The following is a 24,013-nucleotide window of genomic DNA, read 5'->3' on the forward strand; positions in this document are numbered from 1 at the left end:
TACTGCCTTGGAAATCCAAGGAGGGGTCGCTATGAGTAAGAGATGACTCGATGGCATATAACAGTAAGGACAACAAGAGGAGTTAAGGGAATACTCAACTTTTCTGAGTTTGATCAGGGAAGTGACACAATCAAAGCTATGTTTTTTTTTCCTTTATTTTATTTTATTTTTCTTTGTTCTTGAGAGAATATACAGAGCAGAATATGCACCAATTTAAAAATTTTTACATGTACAATTCAGTAATGTTGATTACATTCTTTGAGTTGTGCAATCATTTTCACCCTCCTTTTCTGAATTGTTCCTTCCCACTAACATAAACTCATAGTCCTCTAAGTTTCTCAAAGCTATGTTTTATAGAAAGATGCTTGATGCTGAGTGGGAACATAGACTGGGTGTTGGGAGGTGAAATGGAAGCAGCAAGACAAGTTAGGTGGAGTCAAAATATTTAGCTGGTACATAGTATAATACTGAGAAGCTTCCCTTGCCTTTTATTATTTCAGAACTTTTTGATCCTGCCTCTTCTAAAATGATTTTATTATTTGTGTGATAGTAAAACGTTGGAGGAAAAAAGTTTTTGCCAAGTTACCAGAAGCTGTGGCATGCCTGTCCCTCTGTCCTATCTCTCTCACTTGAAGCGTCCTTTCCATGTAGAGAGGGCGCACATGGAAGTGTATATGTCGTCAAAGTTCTCTTTGTCTCTTGACCTTAGCTTGTGTTTTTATTGAAATACTACTAAAGGTGTTACAGTGTTCAATTTTGGTTTTCCTTTCATTGTGGAATTCAACGTAAAATGTTTTTTTTTTTTTTTCAGGCAACTAAAGTTGTTATCGCATTAAGCACATTTAGTAATTTATACATTAATCATTATCAGTAATTCTGGTGTTTTTGAGATATTTGTCATATTGTTAATGAATATGTAACAATATTTAATGAAATTTGTGAGAGGAATGAAAAACTCTCTAGGGTAAGTGATTAACCTTTTGAAGGCAGACAAGTTATATTTTTAATAACTTCTCAAACTGGAGCATATTTAGCATATTATAATACCTATTGACACATAATCTAAAAATTTCATATTTAGAAATAAGATGAGGCTGCTTTCACGTTAGCTTTTGGAAATTAGTAAATAGTATTCTCAAATACTGAAAATGAAGAAAATTTGTATCCTTTATGCTTTAAATAAAAAAGGTATACCATAGGTTGGACATTTTTATATGTGTTTCTCAGGTATGTTTCCTATATTTTAGCAGTTACCTACTATATTGTAATTGCCTGTTTGACTCTATTCAGTGCCTGCCTTTCCCCTCCCTCCACAGTTACTAATTTTTATAAATGCTTAAATGTGGTACTTACTTTCTTTTTTGAATTTTTTTTAAATAGAAAATGCATCAGATGCAGATTTATGGCTCCTGAATAGTTGTACTGTAAAAAACCCAGCTGAAGACCACTTTAGGAACTCAATTAAGTAAGTGGAAGTTGTTGATTTTTTTTTTTTTTGTCTAATTTGTTTGATTGAAATAAAAATTAATATCAGGAAATTAACTTTTAAAAGCTTCCTAATGGGAGCTCTGGTAGCGTAGTGCCTAAGGCACTTGACTGCTAACCAGAAGGCTGTTGGTTCAAACCCACCAGCCACCCCTCAGAAGGAAGATTGGGCAACCTATTTCTGTAGTGATACTGCCTTGGCAACCCAAGGAGGGGTCGCTATGAGTCAGATTTGACTCGACAGCACATAACAACAACAACAACAATATCAATATAAATCTATAGTATATGTCAGAAGAAGAAAGTATGATGGACTTTTATTGTTAAACTGTTTTGAAATTATCAGATAAAGAATCAAACTTTAATGTCCTTTAATGTGGGCTTTTAAAAATAGGTGATTTGAGTATTTGTGAAGTTAGCCAGTAGGCAATTTGAATACTTAAGTATTAACTGGGGGAATCCAGTCATACTTTAAAATTGCCAGAAGCAGTTCAAACCTCTTTTCTCTTCCCTGACTGTTTAGCACTTTCTAGCTGTTACCATGCTTGGCCTTCCAGGGAATTACAGTTTGTTGGGGCATGTAGACACGTATGCCCTTGCTTTTTTCTTTGTCACTTCAAGTTAAAGTGGAAAAAGTATCCTTTTTTCCATCTGTACCCTGAATCTTATTTCCACCCACCTTTTTAGTAACCTCCTTCAAGATATGATTTCCTATATTTTCAGTCTCTCCAACTCAATTGGACATTTTTCATTGGTCTTTAAAGACATTCACGTCCAATGTACCCCAGTACCCCTTTTAGCAAGTGTCCCATTTTCCTTCTTGCTTTTCCATCCAGACTTCTTAAGATTCTCCACTTCCTAACTTCACACTGATGCTTATTCTCTCCCCTTCATTGGTTTTATTGTGAAATATATCATACATACGTAAGATTTCATGAGGCATGTACAGTTTAAGAAAAAATAATAATCCATTACTCACTATAACATTGTTAAGACTATAGAAACCCCCATGTTTCTCTCTTTTAATTATATATCAATTATAATTTCAAGAAGTCATCCCTAGCCTGACTTTTGTGAGTCATTCCTTTACTTTTCTTAATAAATTATCTATTAAATTTATCTTTAAACTATATTGTTTAGCTTTGACCTTTTTTGGACTTTATTGGGTTTAAACTGTTTGTGTTTTCAGCTTAGCTTTTCCTCACCATTTTCTTTATATTTATCCATGTTGATACATGTAAAATAACTGTGGCTATTCATAGTATTTTATGGAATGATTTGGCACAACTTATCTGTTTTATTATTGACAGAGTATTGAGTTTTTTCACAGTGTCTTGCTTTCATGAACAGTCCTATGAATATTAAGAGTTATGTTAGGAAATGTTACTATGTGCCATCGAGCTGATTCTGAGTCAAACTCACCCTATAGGACAAAAGCACCTTTTTCCTAGGACCAGATTTTACAGGACCAGATTGCCATGTCTGCTCTCCCAAGGAGTGGCTGGTGGGTTTGAATTGCTGACCTTTTGGTTAGCTGAGCACTCAACCATAGGCCATCAGGGCTTCTGTTCTATACACTAATTCTGTTCTATACACTAGTTCAAAATATACAGAGATATTTTGGTTTAGCATTTATTCATCTTTTTCTGTTTGATTTGTTTGATATTCTCCTCTAAAAGTTTCATGGTTTTACATGTTACATGTAGGTCTGTAATCCATCTAGACTTGATTTTTCTGTATAGTAACAGTAATGATATCCTATTTTACTTTTTCCATGTTGCCCAATTGTTTCAGTATCTTTTATTGTTTTATTTTATAAAAAAATCTATTCTTTCTCCTTTTATCTGTTCATTACCAATTCTGTCACGTGTTAAGTTTCCATAGATGTTTTGCTCTGCTGCTAACCAGAAGGTTGGCACTTTGAATCCACCCATTGGCTTCACGAGAGAAAGACTGGCAATTTGCTTTCATAAAGAATACAGCCAGGAAAACTCTATGAGTTAGTCCTACACAGGGTCATTATAAGTAGAAATCGACTTGATGGTACCCAACAACAGCTGGGCTCTCTATTTGGTTTCATTAATCTATTTCTTTATTTTGGTGATTTATTCTACACAGTTATAATTACTCTAGATTTATATTAAGTTTAGATATTTGATAGTGCTAATGTGCTTTGTTTTTCTTTAAGAGTGTCATGTCTAGTCTTGGCTCTTTGCCATTCCATATAAATTTTAGCATCAGTTTTCAAGTTCCACAATAGTTCTATTGTTACTTGATTGAGATTGCATTGAATCTCCAGATAAAGTTGGGAAAAATTGACATCTTTACAATTTTGAGTTTTCTAATCCGGAAATTACTGCTGGTCTTCTTTATTATCTTTCTACAGGTTTATAATTTTCTTCTTATAGATCTTGTGCATCTTTTAGATTTTTTCCCTAACAATATAGTTACCAAATTGTTCCAGTATCATTTATTGTTTTTTTCTTTTTAATCTACTCTTTTGTTGTTACCTATATAGTAAGTTTTTTATGTTGTTTTTAATAAGTTTTTGTTGTTGATAATATGAACAACAGAACATACAGTAATTCAACAATTTCTACATGTACAGTTCAGTGACACTGATTACATTTTTTGGTTATACAGTCATTCTCACCCTTCATTTTCAAGTTTTTTTCTCTACAATTATCGTAATCTAAGGCTTCAGACTGGTTCATTCTAGTTCAACACCCTGTTGAAAAATTGTATTTCTGCCCCTATATGCTATAATTAATCGGAATCTACATTTTTAACAAGATCCCCAGGGGATTCCTATAGATTCCCCAGGCAATCTCATTAAAATGTAGATTGTAATTTCAGTATAGCTGGTATGGAAATGAAGATTATCAGGAGGTTGAACTGGGATGAACCAGTTTGAAGCCCTGACATAAGCTCACAGCCCCCTGAGTTTCCTGTGTCGTCTTTTGAGTTGCTGTTGTCAATTTGATCCCACATGGATAGATCTTAAAAGAGCACAATGCTCAAGGCAGACACTCTTTCTTTACTTGTGAAGCTAAACAATTGCTTGGTTTTCAGAAGACTTAAGGGGATATTTTTGGTTTAAGGTTTAAAGATTATCTCAGGGTAAATATTTTCAGAGGCTCATCTAGCCTCCATGGCTCTAGGAAGTCTAGATTACATGAGAATTTGAAATTGTTATCTACATTTTCACTCTTTTTGATCAGGATTCTTCTATAAAATCTTTGATCAAAATGTTCAGTGATGGTAGCTGGACACCATGCAGTGCTTCTGGTCTCATGGCAGAGTGGGAAGTTATTCATGGAGGCAGTTAGACACACATTCCATTTCCTCCCTGTATTTCTGACTACCCTTGTTCCTTTGTTGCTCCAGGCTTTTTTAGAGAACATTTATTGTGCTTTGGATGCCAGTTGTAAACTTCTAAAGTCACAGACACTACACAATGAACTGGAAGGTAGAACAGAAACACTAAACACATAAACAGAAGCACTAAACACATTCTTCAGTCATAACTGGGATGCCCTGTGAAACCGTGACCCTAAACTTCCAAACCAGAGAACCAAATCTCATGAGATGTTTGATTGTATATAATCAGCCTTTATGGCTATACTTTTTTTTTTTTTTTCCATCGTTGTTGTAAATATATTTGTCACCCAGCTTTTGCTAATTCAACTCTTTACAGGTGTGTAATTTATTGACAGCATTTACACTAATTGACTGTGTAACCTTACCCTTAATCAATGTAATTTTTCCATCACTTTAAGCTGAAACTCAATACTCCATAAGCAGTAACCTCCCTCTCTCTCTCTTTACCTGGTAACCACTAACAAACTTTTATCTCTGTGTATTTACCTGTTCCTATATTTTTATATAAATGAGATCATAAAATATTTATCCTTTTGTGATTGACTTATTTCACTCAGCACAATGTCTACAAGCTCCATCCATATTGTGGCATGTATCAAGAAAGTATTTTATATCTTCATGCCCTGGTGGCACAGGGGATAAGTGGTTGAATGGGACCCAAGAGGTTGATAGTTTGAACCCACCAGCAATTCAGTGGAAAAAGATTCAGCAGTCTTATTCTGTTAAGATTTACAGCCTTGGAAACTTGATAGGGCAGTTCTACTGTCTCCTAAAGTTTTACTATGAGTTGGAGTTGACTCAATGATAGCAGATTTGTTTTTTGGTTCTGATATGCTACTATAAATGTTGTTGTTGTTATGTGCTGTCAAGTCGGACCCGACTCATAGCGACCCCTCCTTGGCTTTCCGAGGCAGTATATCTATGGAAGTAGATTGCCCCATCTTCCTTCTGAGGAGTGGCTGGTGGGTTTGAACCGCCAGCCTTCTGGTTAGCAGTCAAGTGCCTTAGCCACTATGTTTTATTTAAACTTTTATTTTCTATGTTTGCTCCCATGGTCTCGAATTAATTCTAGCAGCAATGTGAAAGATGGTTGAGAGAAAGGAAGAATATCAGGAGTCTAGTTAGGACAGAGTGGCTATATTTCAGGTACTGATGACCTTATCTAAAGTGGAGGAATTCAGAGTTTGAAAGAAGGAGTTGACTGGGGAAGGAAGTTGTCTTTATACTTTATTGACTTCAGGGTCTCTGGTTGGAAAAAAGTAGGGAATTGCAGGAGGAGAGGTCAGTCTTAGGGAAAGATATGTTTTGGTTTTGAACATGCTGTATTTGAAGTCACAGCTAAATCTTTCAATAAGTTAATGAATATATTTGACATTTACTGAGTATCTCCCATGTGCCAGGCACTGTTCTAATGCTTTACATACATTGGATATTATCCAGTTTAATTCTTGCAGCCCATCAGTGAGTTGTAGATTTCATTTTTCATTCCTGTTTTATAGATGAGGCAGCTAGGGCAGAGATGGGTTAAGAAAGTTTTCTAAAACATAAATAATGGAGGTGGGATTTTAACCTTGTCAACCTGACTAGAGTTTATTTGTGTAACCATTTTATTATCAAGCTTCCCAGATAACAATGTCAGGTTGTAGAATTGAGCCAGATATCAAAGAGTTAAACACAAGAGATAGAGATTTTATATTGTTTGCATAGAGATGACAGTTGAATGTGATGACAACTTTTACTGACAAACTGGAGGAGTAGTTGAACTATGAACTCTGCCTAGAGGGAAAGAAAATGGTGTTAGTGGTACAGAATGGAACAGGGGAGTTTGGGTCATGTTTAGGAGGAAGAGAAGGAAGAATTAAACTGAGGTCAGAGACTGGCGTTTACCAGTTACTGCTTATTTTCAGAGAATTCTTTTTATTTTACGAGAAGTCTGTTATGTGCCCAGAGTATCTTCTTTCTTTTTTTGTCCCCCTCCCCCTATAGGCAAGGTAAAAGGAGCTCTGGTGGTGTAGTGCCTAAGGCATTTGACTGCTAACCAGAAGGTTGGGATTTCAAACCCACCAGCCACTCTGTGGAAGGAAGCCTAGGCAATCTACTTCTGTAAAGATTTGCCGCCTCAGAAACCCAAAGAGGGTTGCTATGAGTTGGAATCGACTCAATGGCAGTGGGTTTTTTTTTTTTTGGGGGGGGGGAGGTATAGGAAAAGTAAGCAAGATACAGAGATATTTTAGGGCTACTGATTCCCCGAAATACAGAACCCAGAGAGTATAGTTGTTATGATTAGCAATTTTATAATCTAATTAATGAAATGCTTCTAAACAAAAAAGTTTATTTAAAAACTGAAATACTATTAGTGTCATTGGGCATCCCTCCTTGGATTCTGAGACAGTATCATATAGAAGTAGATTGCCCAATCTTCCTTCTGAGGAGTGGTTGGTGAGTTTGAACTGCCAGCCTTCTGGTTAGTAGACCAAGGCCTTAGGCACTACACCACCAGAGCACTACCCATATATATGTATGTGTGTGTTGTACATTGTGAATGTGGTTCAAAGTAATGATAGGTATTTGAATCGTTAAATGAGGTATGAGGTAGTAATGCAACATGAGAAAGGCTTGTCATTTTATCACTACAAAACTAGTTATAGTAAGCACATAGTTTAATGCATTAGTCTCTGTGATTAAAAGAAAATTTAAAACAATATTATAGATAATTTAAGTATTTCTTACTGGCTTTGAAGGTTTTTGAAGGCCAAGTAATTCTTGCTAGGGAAACTCTTAAGCTCACTTTTTTTTTTTTTTTTTTTTTAGTTTCCAGAACAATAAATATAATCTTCTAAAGGCTAGGATAAGGAGCTGTGGTGGCATAGTGCCTAAGGCATTTGATTGCTAACTAGAAGGATGGTAGTTCAAACCCACCAGCCACTCTGCAAAAGGAAGACTGGGCAATCTACTTCCATAAAGATTTACCACCTTGGAAACCCAAAGGGGTTGCTATGAGTCTGAGTTGAGTCTATGGCAGTGAGTTTGGTTTTTTTGTTTTTTAAGGCTAGAGTATCAATTAACAGTGAGAAAACAGTGATTCAAGTGATATATTCACATTTCAGTGAGAGGTTACCTACTTTTGCCGTGCATTTTGCTTTCTTTAGGTGCTTTTCTCCTTGTCTTCACCATCTCCTCCTTCTCATGTTCTTCACATACATATACGTATTGTTCCTGTGTGCCATTGGGTCGATTTCGGTTCATAGTGACCCCATAGGATAGAGTAGAACTGCCCCATAGAGTTTCCTAGGTTGAATCTTTATGAGAACAGGTTTCCAGGTCTTTTCTGCCACGGAGTGGCTGGTAGGTTTGAACTGCAGACCTTTTGGTTACTAGTCAAACTCTTAGCCACTGTGTCACCATGGCTCCATTTCCTTCATCAGAATGAGACAAATTTTAAATTCATAGGGACTCATAGGGTATTTCCTTTGCTATTGTTGCTCCCAATCCTACCACTCTCCTATGTTCATATTCAAAGATTTATAGCAGAGGGCTATACTATAATAAAGGTCGGATCTGACTCATAGTGACCTCTCCTTGGGTTTCTGAGGCGGTATCACTATGGAGGTAGATTGCCCAACCTTTCTTCCAAGGAGTGGCTGGTAGGTTTGAACTGCTAGCCTTCTGGTTAGCAGTCAAATGCTTTAGGTACTACACCATACCAGAGTTCCCAACAGAGGGCTTGGACCTCTTTTATCTAAACTGGAACCCCTTCCCATAATGATCACTTGTCTTAGTTGTTCCTGTGTGTTTGTCACCATATCTAGTCTTCAGTTTAATAGTTGTTTGTCTTCATTACTCATCACCTTGTTTCATCTCTCTTGAGCCACCAGGCAATAGACTATCTTGTTTGAACAGGAGTAAAGAAAGATAATTCTGAGGGATTTACTGCCTTTGATATTATTAATACTATCATAATGACTAAGATCAAAATCAATGAATTTTGAATTCAAGGTGGTAGTAAAAAGTATTAGTTTTGTAACTTCATAGTACAAACAATGTTTAGCCTTGGCCAAAGAGAATATTTGGCTTAAAATTATTTGGGAAAAATAATTTTATAAACTAGTGCTGGTCATAAATCATTCTATCTCTAAATAATGCTACCCTTTCTTAGTCTAGTGGAAGTAATGCATCAAATAGGAAAATGCATATTTTAGGAATAATTATGTAGGCTACTACTGAGAAATTTATACTGGCTTTCTGCTAGTTGATGTAATTACTATGGTTTTAAAATGTTTGTGTTATTTATGTTCAGATTGATAAAAGTGTAGAAGTTTTAAGCGACAAAAGTACAGTTAATGCTTTTTTCTTGGCTGCCTTTTGAACTTTGAAATCTTAGATACTGTTGCCTTCACTCATTTTGAGGAATCGCTAATGGGCCCCATGCTTTGGGATGCCAGCCTGTTGGATGCATACTGTTTCCTCTTCAGGATTTGTCAGTTGCCCTGTCCTCATTTTATTCATTATACCAATTTAGACAGCATGGTCTTTAACTTTCAGGGTTCTTGAGTAAATGAAAAGATCAAAAGTTTCACAAAGATAAAATTTGCTCCTAATGAGAGTATCAAATAAGAAAACTCCTTTGGTTAGTGCTTTATAGAAATGTGGGATATTTTCCATGCCACCTAAAAGAGGTCATTCAGAGGCTGGTGAAAATAAACAAATCTTGTGTGTTCTATATAAGTGACAGAAAGAATAGCCAGCTCGCTTTGATCATGGACTGTCAACCTCTGCTTGACCTTGTACATTATTAACCCAAATGGGCACTGTGGTTTAGCCATACTGATAGTGGATAACAGTAGCCACTAAGTCTTTGAAAAGCATTTTCTATGGAAACAAGTGGTAATATTGAAGGGATGGTTAAATATCTAAATGAAATTACTTGAAAGAACAATTGAAAATGAAGGGAGAAATGCACCAAGAAGAAAAGTGTTGTTTAAAAAAAAAAAAGAGAGAGACAGAAGTGTGTTTTGAGACAGAGGAATACTGCTTTGTATAACATCTTTTCTTTAAAGGAAAGCACTTTACAGAAAATGTTGTTGAGCAAACTTTTAAATTATTGGATTGTCATACCTATTATGAAAATATTCCTTGCTTTATGTAGATTTATCTTTGTGTTCTTCATTGTAAATTGAAGTTGGGGAGGTACTGGAATGTAATTTCAACTTGAATTTGTAAAATAAATTGCCTTCAAAGAAACATTAAGAATAGAGAAATACTTGCCCTTTGGGTAAGTAATCATCCAGTTTAGAAGAACAAAACCCCTATTGATTCCATTGTTAACTAGATTCAGTAGGCATCAGGTTATCTTTATTATTTTTAATTAGTTTTTTTTTTTTTTTTGCATTGGAAGGTAAAAATAACACGGAGTTTTAGTTTGTCCTTTTGTAAGAAACAACTAATCCAAGAGATTTTGAGTTAAATTACTTTTTAATACTGTAATTAAAAAAAATGTTCTTTCAACTAAGTTTCATTTGGCTTTTCTAGTTGTATGAAATTGCTTTAGTTCAATATTAGCTTTTTATTATTGTTTAAAATGTCAGTAGAAAATGTAATGAATCATTATATGCTTTTAACAGTCACAATCTAATTGTTTCAGCTATCCTTGCCCACCAGAAAGTTTCACTTTATATGGAAAGTTGTAAGTTCAGAATATTGAACTTAATAGTTGATATTGGTCAGATATTGTCTAATGAGATTTTTCTTTCTCTAAACAGTGCTGTGTTTGATATAGGAGCCTTGGTAGCATAGTGCCTAAGGCATTTGACTGCTAACCAGAAGGTTGGTGGTTCAAACCCACCAGCCACTCCTCGGAAGGAAGGTTGGGCCATCTACAAACATAGTGATACTGCCTCAGAAACCCAAGGAGGGGTCACTATGAGTCAGGTCTCACTCCATGGCACACAACAACAACAGCATGTTTAATATAAATTTACATTTCCATCTGCCTGTTTCCATCTACTTCCATTGTTTAGTTACAGTCCATATGCTGTTACTGTCAGATCTCTGTTTTTTACCCTTGTTTCTCCTCTCAGCATTCAGACTTGTATATGTTTCTCCACTTTGTCAGTCCACCTGGGCTTCTCCATTTGGATGACCCCATAAATCCCATTGCCGTCGAGTCTGACTCATAATGATCCTACACGGGAAGGTAGAACTTGCTCATAGTGTTTTCAAGGCTCTCATTTTTATGGGAGCAGAGTGTCACATCTTTCTTTTGTGGAGCCACTGGTGGGTTTGAGCTGCAGAACTTTTGGTTAGTAGACATGCACTTTAACCACTGTGCCACTAGGGCTCATGGATGAACATACAAAACCAAAACAAAAACCCATTGCCAACAAGTTGATTCTGACTCATAATGACTCTGTAGGACAGAGTAGAACTGCCCTTTAGCATTTCCAAGGCTATAAATCTTTATGGAAGCAGCCTGTCTCATCTTTCTCATGCAGAGCAGTTGGTAGGTTTGAACAGCTGACCTTTCAGTTGCAACTAAATGCTTAACTGTGCCACCAGAGCTCTGGAATGACCCATGTTGTTGTTGTTGTGCCATCGAGTCAGACCCAACTCATAGCAACCCCTCCTTGGGTTTCCGAGGTGGTATCAAGGTGGTATCACTACGTTAGTAGATGGCCCAACCTTCCTTCCCAGGAGTGGCTGGTGGGTTTGAACCACCAGCCTTCTGGTTAGCAGTCAAGTGCTTCAGGCACTAAGCAACCAGAGACCCATAGACACCTCAAATCACCAAGTCAAAACCTTTTCATTGTTGACCTTGCCTTTTCCTGAGCTAGCAATTCCACTAGTATTGCTATCTTGTTCAGTTACAGTCACCACCAAACATGGTGGTGGTGTTAGGTGCTATCAAATAGTCAAGGAATTTTCCTTTATTATTGTTTCCGTCTTTTTCCCCCACCTTCAGGGATTGATTCTACATCAACAATTTTTCTTTTCTTCCTCTCTTCTCTCCCTCCTTTTTGCTCAGTGCTTTTAATATTTTACTGCTTCTTGTTGTTGTGTGTAGTCAAGTTGATTCCAGCTCATGGTAATCCTGTATGACAGAGTAGAACTGCCATATGTGGTAATAACTGTTATTGTTGGAACCTGCAGTGAACCACTGTATTCTTTTGTTTTATCAAGTTGCTGTGAACTAGACACATATCATTTGAACATAATCTTTCCTCCCCATTTCTTTTTTTTTCATTGTAATTTGGGTAAAAGTTTACAGAGCAAATTCATTTTCCATACAACAGTTGACATACACTTTACCTCCCCATTTCTCTTGCTACTGTCCTACTTATAGTCCTCATTATGTCTTGTTCTTAATATGACAGTAGACTTTTAACTTGTATCCAGCTTGTTTTTGGTTCCAGCTCATTTCAAACTCTTTAATATTTCCTTCTCAATTAGAGGATAAGGATATAATTTCTTAGTGTAACAAGATATTTTTTACTTTTTCATTGCCTCTCTGGCCTCTTCTTGCTACTACATAGAATTTTTCTTCTTCCCCTAAATGATATAATTTTCTAAACACATAATATGTGAGTGTATTCTTCCTTTTCTTTGGAATAACCTCTCCTGTTCTCCCAAATGCATGCTTCTGTGTGCAAATACATGCACATGTCACATTAATCCTGCCAACCACCTATTGGATGTTTGGGGACTCATATCAAAGGTAATATCATCTATGAGGTCATCCCTTACTACCAAGGTCCACAAAGTTAATCACCCTCTGTTCTTTGCTACTTTTGAAATCTCATACAAACATCTACTGTTGCATATTGCATCTTAATATTTGTTTATATATTTGGCTGTCTACTAGATTGTGAGTCTTGAGGTCAGGGTGTTGACCTCCAGAAAATCCTTTTTTTTAATGGAGCCTTTGACCCTCAGACTCTACCATGTAATGATTTTTCTTTTCCTGGGAAACAAGACAGTATTAACAGACTAAGACTGCTTGTCAGCTACTCTAAGAATGGTCTCCCAAGGTCCCTGTGAGTCACTTGTCAGAGACAGGCTGTGTATTTGCACCAAGGAGAAAGAACATCCAGTTTTGAAATACTGTATTGAAAGGGTATCATTTCAGAAATCATGCTGTTTTGCTGTTTATGTTTTCCTTACAGAATAGAAAGTAACCTGCCCCTCCGTGTTGTAAATGAGGTAAGCAACTTAGGTTTGGATGACACCATTGCTAGTAAAGAGGGGTAAGAATACTTCTCCCTTCTTGGAGTAGTCATCTGGTAATGCTGGCAGAAGCTCGGCTGTGAATGGCAGGACTTTGTTCTCTTCCCCAAATGAAGTGACCTGGGACAGCTTTCGTATGTCACCAATAGATTAACTGAAGCACCTCAGCTTGAGGCAGAGGTAGGAAAACCAGTAAAAACCAGTGCCATTGAGTTGACTCTTAACTCATGGCGACCCTATATGTGTCAGAATAGAACTGTGCTCCCTAGGGTTTTCAGTGGCTGACTCCTTTCTTCTGAGATGCCTCTGGTTGTATTTGAATCTCCAGCCTTCTGATTAGTAGCAAACGTTTTAACTATTTGGACTACCCATAGACTCCAAGAGTAGGAATGGTATGAATAAATATCTGGTAGTCTTGGGCCTTGAGTCTGACACACAGTAATAGTTAACTCAGTACATGTTGATAGAATTAAATTGAACTGATTCTTCTCTTTTTGGGAAAAGAATTCAGCATCACCCTGCTAATGCCACTACATCAGCTAGTCATTGTTAATGTATTTTACATTAATTATGTTATAAATTAATACAGCAAATGTAACTATAGTAATATCACAATACTTGCCTTACATTTAAATATCGAACTTTTCAGTTTTGATGAATGAGCAAAATACACCAACTGTATACCAAGTAGTAGTGTTGCAAAGGTTAACTTGATGCATGATCTTTTAAGAGTTGTTGAACAGTAAACTCTATGAACACAGTGGTGGTGTCTATCCCTGGTTTCTAGGATAGTGCCTGGTAAGTAGTTAGCATTGAGGTATTTTTGAATTGAAATTGAATTGATAGCTGCTTTGGTGAAAGTCACATTTTCTGGATAAGTTGTGTTGTGTGTGGCAGGTCTTCCTGTCTCCTACTATATGTGAATTTGTATTATTTAGGTCCTCTGCTTTGTTTCTCTTTATTTTTGTGGTTGCTAGGACTTTGTAGGAGTTCTGGTAGCATAGTGCCTAAGGCACTTGACTGCTCACCAGAAGGCTGGCGGTTCAAATCCACCAGCCACTCCTCAGAAGGAAGGCTGGGCAATCCTACTTCCTTAGTGATACTGCCTCGGAAACCCAAGGAGGGGTTGCTATGAGTTGGGGCCGACTCGACGGCAAACAACAACAATAGGACTTTATATGTTTCTTTCTTTCCTTTTCTTCTTTTAAGCTGTTCTGGAGTAAATAATAATATTAGAGGAACTAACTTTCTAGAAACATAAATGAAGAACTGTCTGTTGATTCCTAAACTGATGTGAATTAAAGATGAAATTACAGATTTTCAGAGCAGATTTTAGCCAGTTTCCTGCTATAGGCTTGAAGTTACATATCTCCTAACCATGGGAAGAAATGGAGATGAGTTGAAAGTGCAAGGAGAAGACTGTTATATAGTATGATCCAGTGAGAAATTTCATTAGAAATAAGGCAGAAAATAAATTTTTCAGGTTGAAAACCCAATTCCTGGCTTTTTTTTTTTTTCTTAAAGCATTATGAAGGAATAGATTTCTCGTTAAAAGATTAGTAGTTAATTTGCAAATCATGAACAGAAGAAGCAAATCAGAAGTCAGTCATTGAAAATGCAAAATCGAGTCCTGTAGTTATCTAAAGTCTTTTTGGAGAACAGTATTTTGCATATTTCATGATTATTGTTACATCAACAGTTGCTTTGTTTTTGCCATTTTGAGTGAGTGAAAGAGGTCAGTGTATTATGTACTGGCAACAGCTGGCTGATAGCTTTGAATACTTACGTAATTAAATATATGTCTTGGCTGTTGTCCAAACAACTCTGTAGGTGGAGGCCCCAGAAAGCATGCAGAAACTTGCTTTAGCAGGATTAAAGAAGTCAATACAATCTAAGCCTGCTCTTTCAACCAAGAGTGATTTCCTATTGTTTTGGTTTGAAAGACATTCTACTTTTACTTGTTGCTTGTGTTTATATGACAACAGAGAAGAAAAGACTCTTAATTTAAAAATAGTCTTTCTTAATTTTTAGTCACTCAGTAGTCTGATTTAATAAATGATAATAAAAACACATGACTTTCAAACCTATAAGACATTCAGTTAAAATGCCAAATATTAACTCTCTATGTTAAGTTTTGGTTGTTCTTAGGTTTAGATGTCTTCTGAGTCATGATGACAAAGTTACCTAAATTTTTACTGCATTAAAGTATGATTTTTTAAGATCATGGAAAATTGGATGGTTGATAGCAGTGAGGGATAAATAAAATCCATAGGTAACATGTGACTTTACTTTTAGCCAATAGCATCATCTGTACCTTTTTTACTGCTTTTATAGCTTTAAGGCTGAGGCCAGGAGTCCTTGGTAGCACAAAAGATTAATAAATACTCTTGGCTGCTAATCGAAACTTTGGCAGTTCAAGTCTACCCCGAGGTACCTTTAAACCCACTGCTATGGAGTCAGTTCCAACTCATTGAGGGGCTTCTACTGCTTAAAAATCAGCCATTCAGAGAACAGTTCTACTCAAAACATATGGGTCACTATGAGTTGGAATGAACATGATGGCAACTGATTTGATGAGGTTGAAGCCATTCCCTAGGGCATCTTTGAATATAAGGCTTGATGACAGGATAGCACCTTTGTGGGTATTAGAAGAAGATGCAGATACCTGTAGTCACACTTTGGCTCCAGTGTGTGTGGTTGCCCTGTGTAAGTAATTCTGAATGTTAATAACCTCATTGTCTGTTACTTCATTTCAGAATTTCTTAGAGACAGCCACTATGTCTTTCATCTGTATTCCTAGCACATGGTCCAGTGGTTGACAATGATAGTTGAACAAACGTATGAACCAATTCATATGTTGGCTTTTTCTGTGTATGTTTACCATCCAGACTCCCTGTACCTCTGCCACTGACAGGACTGATTTCTTCCTCTGTGAATCTTCGTAGAACAATTTCTGCATTTCTCTTATTAGATTGCATTACTAAGGAATTGAGTTCAGCTGCATGTCATAGAAAACCCAGACAGTAGAGGCTTAAGTAAAACAGGGAATTTATTTTTCTTATATGATGCAATGTCCATAGTTTAGAAGTTACTGGCTTTGGTTTAGAAATTTAAGGGTATCAGTGCTGAAGTCTTTGTAATTTTTATGGTCTTTCCCTTATGGTTGCGAAATGGTTGCTGTTCTCCAGCCATCACATGTATTTTCCAAAATGGAGGAAGTGCCAAATAGTGCATGCCTATAGAACCTGCCCCCTTTTTAGGGAGCTTTATAGGAAGTCTCATCTAAAACTCTGTGCTTGCATCTTGTTGGCTGGAACTATAGCCTATGTGTAAGGATGTCTGGGTGATGTTAGTTTTTTTTTCATTTGTTTTAAACTAGTCACACTGTGGTCCCCTCCCCCCTGCCACACACACCACACACATACATATTAGATTCTGTTAGTGAGGAAGGGAGAATATTTATTAGAGAGTAACTTGAAGTCTGCTTCAGGTTTTAAACTTTAGGGTGTGATAGAGGTATTTCCTGCTTTTTAGAAGTTTGCTTTATGTCATTTTGCTCTTATGGAACACCTACATTAGTACCTATATTCCCTAATGGAAAGAAGAAAGAAATTTGAAAAGGAATTTCGCTTTTACGAAAATAGGTGAAAAGCAAAACTAGCATTCAGTGTTTGTTTTTCAGTGAGGTGTTAAAGAGGAAATGTGCACCCTAAGAGTGGTATCGCCAAACTACACTCAGCATCAAGCTGCAACAGCTTTGAACTGTGTCTGTGAACACTGTATGTTATTGTGATTTTAGGTTTTAGGTTACTTGGTATGAATTGGTAGGTTATATTTTGGGCCTGGGAATGCTCAAAATTTTTTCCTGTATAAATTAATGGTGATGGCTTCTTTGCTTTTTGCCATTTCAGCTTATGGAAGGTTTCATAAGAACACTATTTTTGGATAGCAGGGGAAACCTGTGCATATTTTATTTATCTTTCTATCTTTTATCAGGACCCATACAGAAGAGGGAGTCCTCAACATAATTATAACAAATGACCTTTCTTACTCCTATTACCTTTATTTAGAACTTAAATTTTTTTTTTTATTGTGATTTGGGTGTAAGTTTACAGAGCAAATTGATTTTCCATTCAGCACTCCCTACACATTCTGTTTTATGACATTCACTGCAATTCCCATAGTGCAGCAGCACACTTACCACTCCCACCCTGCACCTACCACTTCCTTTCACCCTTCCTTCCCATCCTCTCCTGCCTTCCTAGCTCTGTCTCAAGGCTAATGCTGCCTCCTGTTCTAGTATGGTTGATTGTTCTTATGAGTACATAGCCTCAAGGTATCATTGTTCACCTTGTAGGTCTGAGAGTTGAGCCACAAGGGTTAAATTCAGTTCCCTGCTTGAAGGGTCTCTAAGGACCGTAGCCTTGGGGGTTCCACCAGTCTTCATCAGATCTGTAAGTCTGGTCTTTTTTATGATTTTGAGTTTTAGTTTCTATTTTTCTCTGTTCTCTCCAGGACCTCCGATTGTGACCTGTTTCTGAGTAGCCAGCAGTGGTAGCCAGGCACCATCTTGTTCTTCTGTCTCAGGGTTGTGGAGACTGGGGTTCACATGGTCTGTTAGTCCTTTGGACTAATTGTTTCCTTGTGTCTTTGATTTTCTTAACTCTTCTTTGCTCTGGAGACGTAGAAACCAATGATTGCACCTTAGATGACCATTTATAAGCTTTTAAGATCTCCCTTGATACTCACCACAGTCGGATGTAGAATGTTGCTTTTGTGGACTGTGTTATGCCAATTGGCCTTATTGTTCCCTGAGACTATGGCCCTCATGCCTAGCAACTCATTCCCTCAAGGTGTTTGGTTATGTCTAAGAAGTTTTCATAACTTTGCCCCTTGTGTGCTCTACTAAGCAAAAAAAAGAACAAAAACCCAAACCTACTGCCATCAAGTTGATTCCAACTCATAGCAACCCCCATTGGGGTTCAGAGGCTGTGAATCTTCACAGAAGTAGATTGCCTCATCTTCCTCCTGTGGAGCAGCTGGTGGGTTTGAAGCACTGACCTTCTGGTGTACTCTGCTACATTCATGGATATATTTGTAGCACATACAAATACCTAGGTAGAGGAATTCTTTGTCAAACCTATGTATATCTGTGGGTATACTCCCATTTACCTTCCCACCCCTGTTCAGCTTGAGTGTCTATGTATCTACTCATAGATTATTGTTATTACTGTTAATGGCAAGATTGTGTATGTAAGTCTTTACTGTTGTTGCCTTTAACTCTTGTGTTCCTCCCTGTGTCTTCCACTGCCTTGATCATCTTGTGCTGACCTCCCCTTTACTGTATATTGCCTTACCCTTCACCCAAGTTAATATGTGCCTACCCTCCAGTTAATGACTTACCCTCTCTTCCCATCTCACCTCTGATACCTTCAAAGAGTGATTCTGTAAACCTCTTAACTTTTTACAGTAGTGGTCTCATATAATATTTGTCCTTTTATGGTTGACTAATTTCACTTAGCATAATGTCTTCTAGGTTAATCCATGTTATGAGGTGTCTTGCAGATCCATCATTACTTTTTAATGTTGTATAGTATTCCATTGTGTGTATGTACCATAGTTTATCCATTCATCTGTTGATGGGCACAAAAGGTTGTTTCCACCTTTTTGCTATTGTGAATAATTCTTCAGTGAGCATGTATCTGTTCATGTCATGGTTCTTATTTCTCTAGGATAGATACCTAATAATGGGATTGCTGAATCATATGGTGTTTCTATTTCCAGCTTTTTAAGGAAGTACCATGCCATTTCCCACAGTGGTTGTACTATTTTTACAGTAGTGTATGAAGGTTCCAGTCTTTCCAAACCCTGTCCAGCATTTGTTGTTACCTAATTTTTTTATCTTTATTATTAATGTGGAGGTGAGATGATGTCTTGATTTGGATCTCTCTAATACGAGCTCTGGTAGCATAGTGGCTAAAACACTTGCCTGCTAACCAGACGGCTGGCAGTTCAAACCCACCAGCCACTCCTCGGAAGGAAGGTTGGGCAATCCTACTTCCGTAGTGATACTGCCTCGGAAACCCAAGGAGGGGTCGCTATGAGTCGGGGCGACTCGACGGCACATAGCAACAACAACAATACAACTCAACGGCAGTGAGTTTTTGAGCTCTGGTAGTGTAGTGCCTAAGACACTTGACTGCTAACCAGAAGTCTGGCGGTTCAAACCCACCAGCCACTCCTCGGAAGGACGATGGGACAGTCTACTTCCATAGTGATACTGCCTCGGAAACCCAAGGAGGGGTTGCCATGAGTTGGATCTGACTTGATGGCACATAACAACAACAACAACAGTGATCACAACCATTTCTTAATGTGTTTGTTGGCCTCCTGAATGTCTTTTTTGATGAACCGTCTGTTCATGTCCTTTGCCCATTTCTGAATTGGATTATTTGTCTTTTTGTTGAGGTATTGAAGGTTATTAAAATAAATTTTAGAGATTAGTCCTTGTCTGATAAGTTGTTGCCAAAAATCTTTTGCCAGTCTGTAGGTTCTGTTTTCACTCTTTTTTGCGAAGTCTTTTTGATGTTCATAATTGTTTAATTTTTAGGAGGTTCTAGTGATCTAGTTTATCTTCTGCTATTTGTATATTTTTAATTATGATTTATATTTATGCCATGTATCAGGGCCTCTAAGTTTGCCCCTATTCTTTCTTTGATGATCTTTATGGTTTTAAGGTTTACATTTAGGTCCTTGATCCATCTTGAGTTAGTTTTTATATATAGTAAAAGATACTGATCCTGCTTCAATTTTCTGCAGATAGATATCCAGTTTTGCCTGTACCATTTGTTAAAGAGACTATCTGTTTTGGTTGCCTAGTGCCACTCTGACAAGAGTATACCACAAATGGGATGGCTTGAACAAACAGGAGTTTATTCTCTTACAGTTTGGAGGCTTTAAGTCTGAGTTCAAAGTGTCAGGCTTTAGGGGCTGAGTGAAAGCCCCTTAACTTTGGGTTTCAGCTCTGTCTCCTGCTCCTGGCCCACTGAAGCTGAAGGCTTTTCTTCACTCAGGCAGCTGCTGACTGCTGAGACTGACAAGCCCAAGGTTAACAAGTAAAAAGGCACAGTCCCAATGTTACCAAACCACATGGCAGGCCATAAATTCAAATCCATCAAAAGGTCCCAAGGTCAGCAGAGCATGGCAGGCTGCTGAACACGACACAGCTGCATGCAGGGTTTAAGCATGCTATAAACTAGAGAGTGTTCCCCATAGCTTCTGCTTATATACAGGAAGCAGACCACATCCCTAAGGCAGCTACTCAGCTGCTCACAGTAGATTCCACTATGGAGTTGATTACCAGTCTCATGATGGGGAATACTACATCCAGCTGCCCAGCCACTCAACCAGGCCCAGCCAAGTTGACACACAAACTTAACTATCACACTATCTCTTCCCCAATTAATGTATTTCAGCCCTTGTCAAAGGTCAGCTGTACATAGGTGGATGGCTGTATTTCTGGAGCTCTGGTAGCATAGTACCTAAGGCATTTGACTGCTAACCAGAAGAGTGGCAGTTCAAACCCACCAGCTATGCCTTGGAAAGAAGACTGGGTGATCTACTTTTGTAGTGATACTGCCTCAGATACCCAAGGAGGGGTTTCTGTGAGTAGTAGGTTTTGAGATCGTGGAGTGTGAGGCCTTTTACTTTGTTCTTTTTTAGTAGTGCTTTCTTTATCTGGGATCTCTTTCCTTTCTGTATAAAGTTGATGATTAGTTTTTCTATCTCTTTAAAGGATGATGGAATCTATGGGTAGTATTGCCGTTTTTATAATGTTATGTCTATTCAGAACTTTTAAGAAGCAATTCATTTGACATTTGAATGGTTTTCCTCTTTTTAGTTACCTTGAGTTTTGTCTGATGAAGTAATAGCAACAGTGAAAAATACAGTATAAATACATGGTTTAGATGTTGCACACATAAATTAAAAAAAATAAGCATTTACATATATTTTTGCTCTTTATACTTGAAATGATCCTATTTGTGATGGAAGCTATAATGAAATTATGTATCTCATTGTTTCTGAGCGTCAGCTTCATTTCTTTTTGCACAAAAATTATAAAACTGGTTTGGAAGTTAGAAATTTTAGAGGATTTAGAAAATAGAAGTAAGTTTCTAACTGATTATCAGAGAGTTTTCATCAATTAGAAGACAAGTTGAATGAGGGTTAAACTCATTTTATAATGAAATGGTAGGAAACAGTAGTTAGTGTTTTTCTTTAGGTGAGTATATATATGTATATGTGCCTCATTTTGTTGGGATAAGTGTGTTCAGAAAGAAACCAACAGAATCACATGGTAGAAACTGTTTTGGGAAAAATATAAATTAAAGTGGATGTCAAGGATTTCTTTAACAATATGTTTTGGAAGTCAGCAACTCATCCCTTATGCCAACCAATGATGTACTTTCTAGTTCATAAATTTCTTTTCTATTATAACAGGGAGATCAGATAAGCAAATTTATGGCAAAACTTAAAAAGTTTAATTTGGTACTTTCCTTAAGTGCCTGTCAGTATTTTATTATAATTGCTGAAGGAAAAGACTTGTTTTTCTTTAAATGAGAAAATGGTTTGTGTCAACATATTTTGCAGTTCTGTAGTCATTCATAGTTGAATTGATTGATTTTAATAATAACAAAAATTTTGATACAACTGATGAAGTAAATTTCAGCAATGGTAATGAAAATAAATCAAAACATGGGGACTGATGGATTTGCCATTAAAAACATTCTTAGATGTTTAAATTTTTTCTTTCTTTTACAGTGCAAATTTTATTATTGTATCATTTCAGATAGTTCAGAAATTTGAAATATACCAACTTGATACTCAGTAATAGATGGATTGAGAGATGTTGTTGTTGTTGTTGTTGTTACATGCTGTGGAGTCGGACCCAACTCATAGCGACCCCTCCTTGGGTTTCCGAGGGGGTGTCACTACGGAAGTAGATTGCCTTACATGCAACATAGATATAATTTTCAAAACACAGGGCAGTCCTGAGCAAGTGATATCCTAAGTATTGCTTCCTGATCCACTCATTATCCCCCTTCCTATCCAACTTTGGGCAACTGTAGAGCTTTGTGTTAGAGGACAATACACAAACAGCCGAAGCCTTGTGTCTTGGAAAGAAGGTGTACTGTGTAGGTGGGATTAGGCTATAGTTCTTAACTATGATATTGGTGGTGGAACACAGAAGAGTCAAAGCACAGAATCTGAGAAAGAGTATTACTTCTGTAGATCCTAGGGTCTTCTGTAGACTAGGACCTTGTACTGCTGAACCTAATATTAGGAATTTTCATTGTACCCTTTATTATTCGAAGTGAAATGTAGGAATAATATAATTTACCTACATGCAAAATAAAAGAATCCAAGTGGCATAATGGTTAAGTGCTCAATTGCTAACCAAAAGATTGGGGGTTTGAACTCACCACTGGCTCCATAAGGAGCTCTGGTGGCGCAGTGCCTAAGGCATTTGACTGCTAACCAGAAGGCTGGCGGTTCAAACCCACCAGCCACTCCTCGGAAGGAAGATTGGGCAATCTACTTCTGTAGTGATACCACATCGGAAACCCAAGGAGGGGTCGCTATGAGTCGGGTCCGACTTGAGGGCACATAACAACAACAACAACAATTGTAGAATGTAGGAGCTCTGGTAGCATAGTGTCTAAGGCACTTGATTGCTAACCAGAAGGCTGGTGGTTCAAAAAGGAGGAGTTGCTATGAGTCGGATCCGATGCAATGGCATCGAGTTTGTCTTTTGGTTTTGTAGTGGCTCCATAGCAGAAAAGACCTGGCCACTGCTCCTGTAAAAGATTACAGGCTAAGAAATCCTATGGAGGAGTTCCACTCTGTCCTATTGGGTTGCTGTGGATCAGAATTGACTCAACAGCACACAACAAAAGCAAACTGCTTGATTAAAAATAAAACAATGCTCTAAAGATAATATGAGAAAAATAGAAATAATTAATATATGTATTTCAAAATATAAATGCTTCTGGACAAATATGCCAGAAGACCTAATGAAAAGGTCTGTGTGTAAAATTACATGGAGTATGTGAATAATAAATGCAGTCGGATATGTGTGTAGCAGCTTAAATACCAATGATGTGGCTTTCCAGGATGGAGAACAACTCTGGGTAAAGCTTTAAATAAAATGAAATATGGTCTTCCCTCTGTTTTCACAGAAGCTGGATTTCTGAAAAATTTAATGTATTAAAACTGTGCAGGAGGTAACTTGTATTTATATGTAAACTCAGTTTAGGTTCTAGGACTCTCAAACCGATCAAATCCATTGACATCAAGTGACCCTAAAGGGCAGAGTAGAACTGCCCCATGGGTAAACCTTTACAGAAGCAGGCTGCCACATCTTTCAACTGAGGAGTGGCTGGGCTGTTCAAATTGCTGACCTTTTGCCTAGTGTTTTAACCACTGCATCATGAGGGCGCCCTAGGTTCTAGGACTAGGTAGCATAAATATACTTTTTTACATTTATTTATACTCAGAGGGACATTCAGAACTCAGGCAGAACATGTGAGATTCTTTGTACAGAACAGTCTTAGTCTTACACACTAAGATATCTTAGTGCTTCTGACTTTTGCACTCTAAATGATAGTTTTATTCTTCAGTCAGTGTCATAGTCAAAAAGATTTGATAGATTCAATAAAAGAAGATTTTTAATTATTTTTTTAAAAAGGACTATGGAAAAATATACATCTGTATATCAGCACATCATATGAGATATGTTGTTGTTGTTGTTGTTATGTGCCGTCGAGTCGCCCCGACTCATAGCGACCCCTCCTTGGGTTTCCGAGGCAGTATCACTACGGAAGTAGGATTGCCCAACCTTCCTTCCGAGGAGTGGCTGGTGGGTTTG

General features: G+C 37.3%; 1 protein-coding gene across 1 annotated transcript in view; it reads left to right on the forward strand.

Moving 5' to 3' along the window:
* Positions 1–24,013, forward strand: part of CDKAL1 (CDK5 regulatory subunit associated protein 1 like 1) — a 1,058,601-nt gene that overhangs the window by 166,330 nt on the left and 868,258 nt on the right. The window contains exon 3 of the mRNA XM_007952396.2: positions 1,381–1,465. Within this exon, the coding sequence (XP_007950587.2) occupies positions 1,381–1,465 (85 nt within the window). The remainder of the gene's footprint in view (positions 1–1,380; positions 1,466–24,013) is intronic.

Source organism: Orycteropus afer, unplaced genomic scaffold, assembly GCF_000298275.1.
Source record: "Orycteropus afer afer isolate SDZICR_OR568_19922 unplaced genomic scaffold, OryAfe1.0 scaffold00012, whole genome shotgun sequence".
NCBI lineage: Eukaryota > Metazoa > Chordata > Mammalia > Tubulidentata > Orycteropodidae > Orycteropus > Orycteropus afer.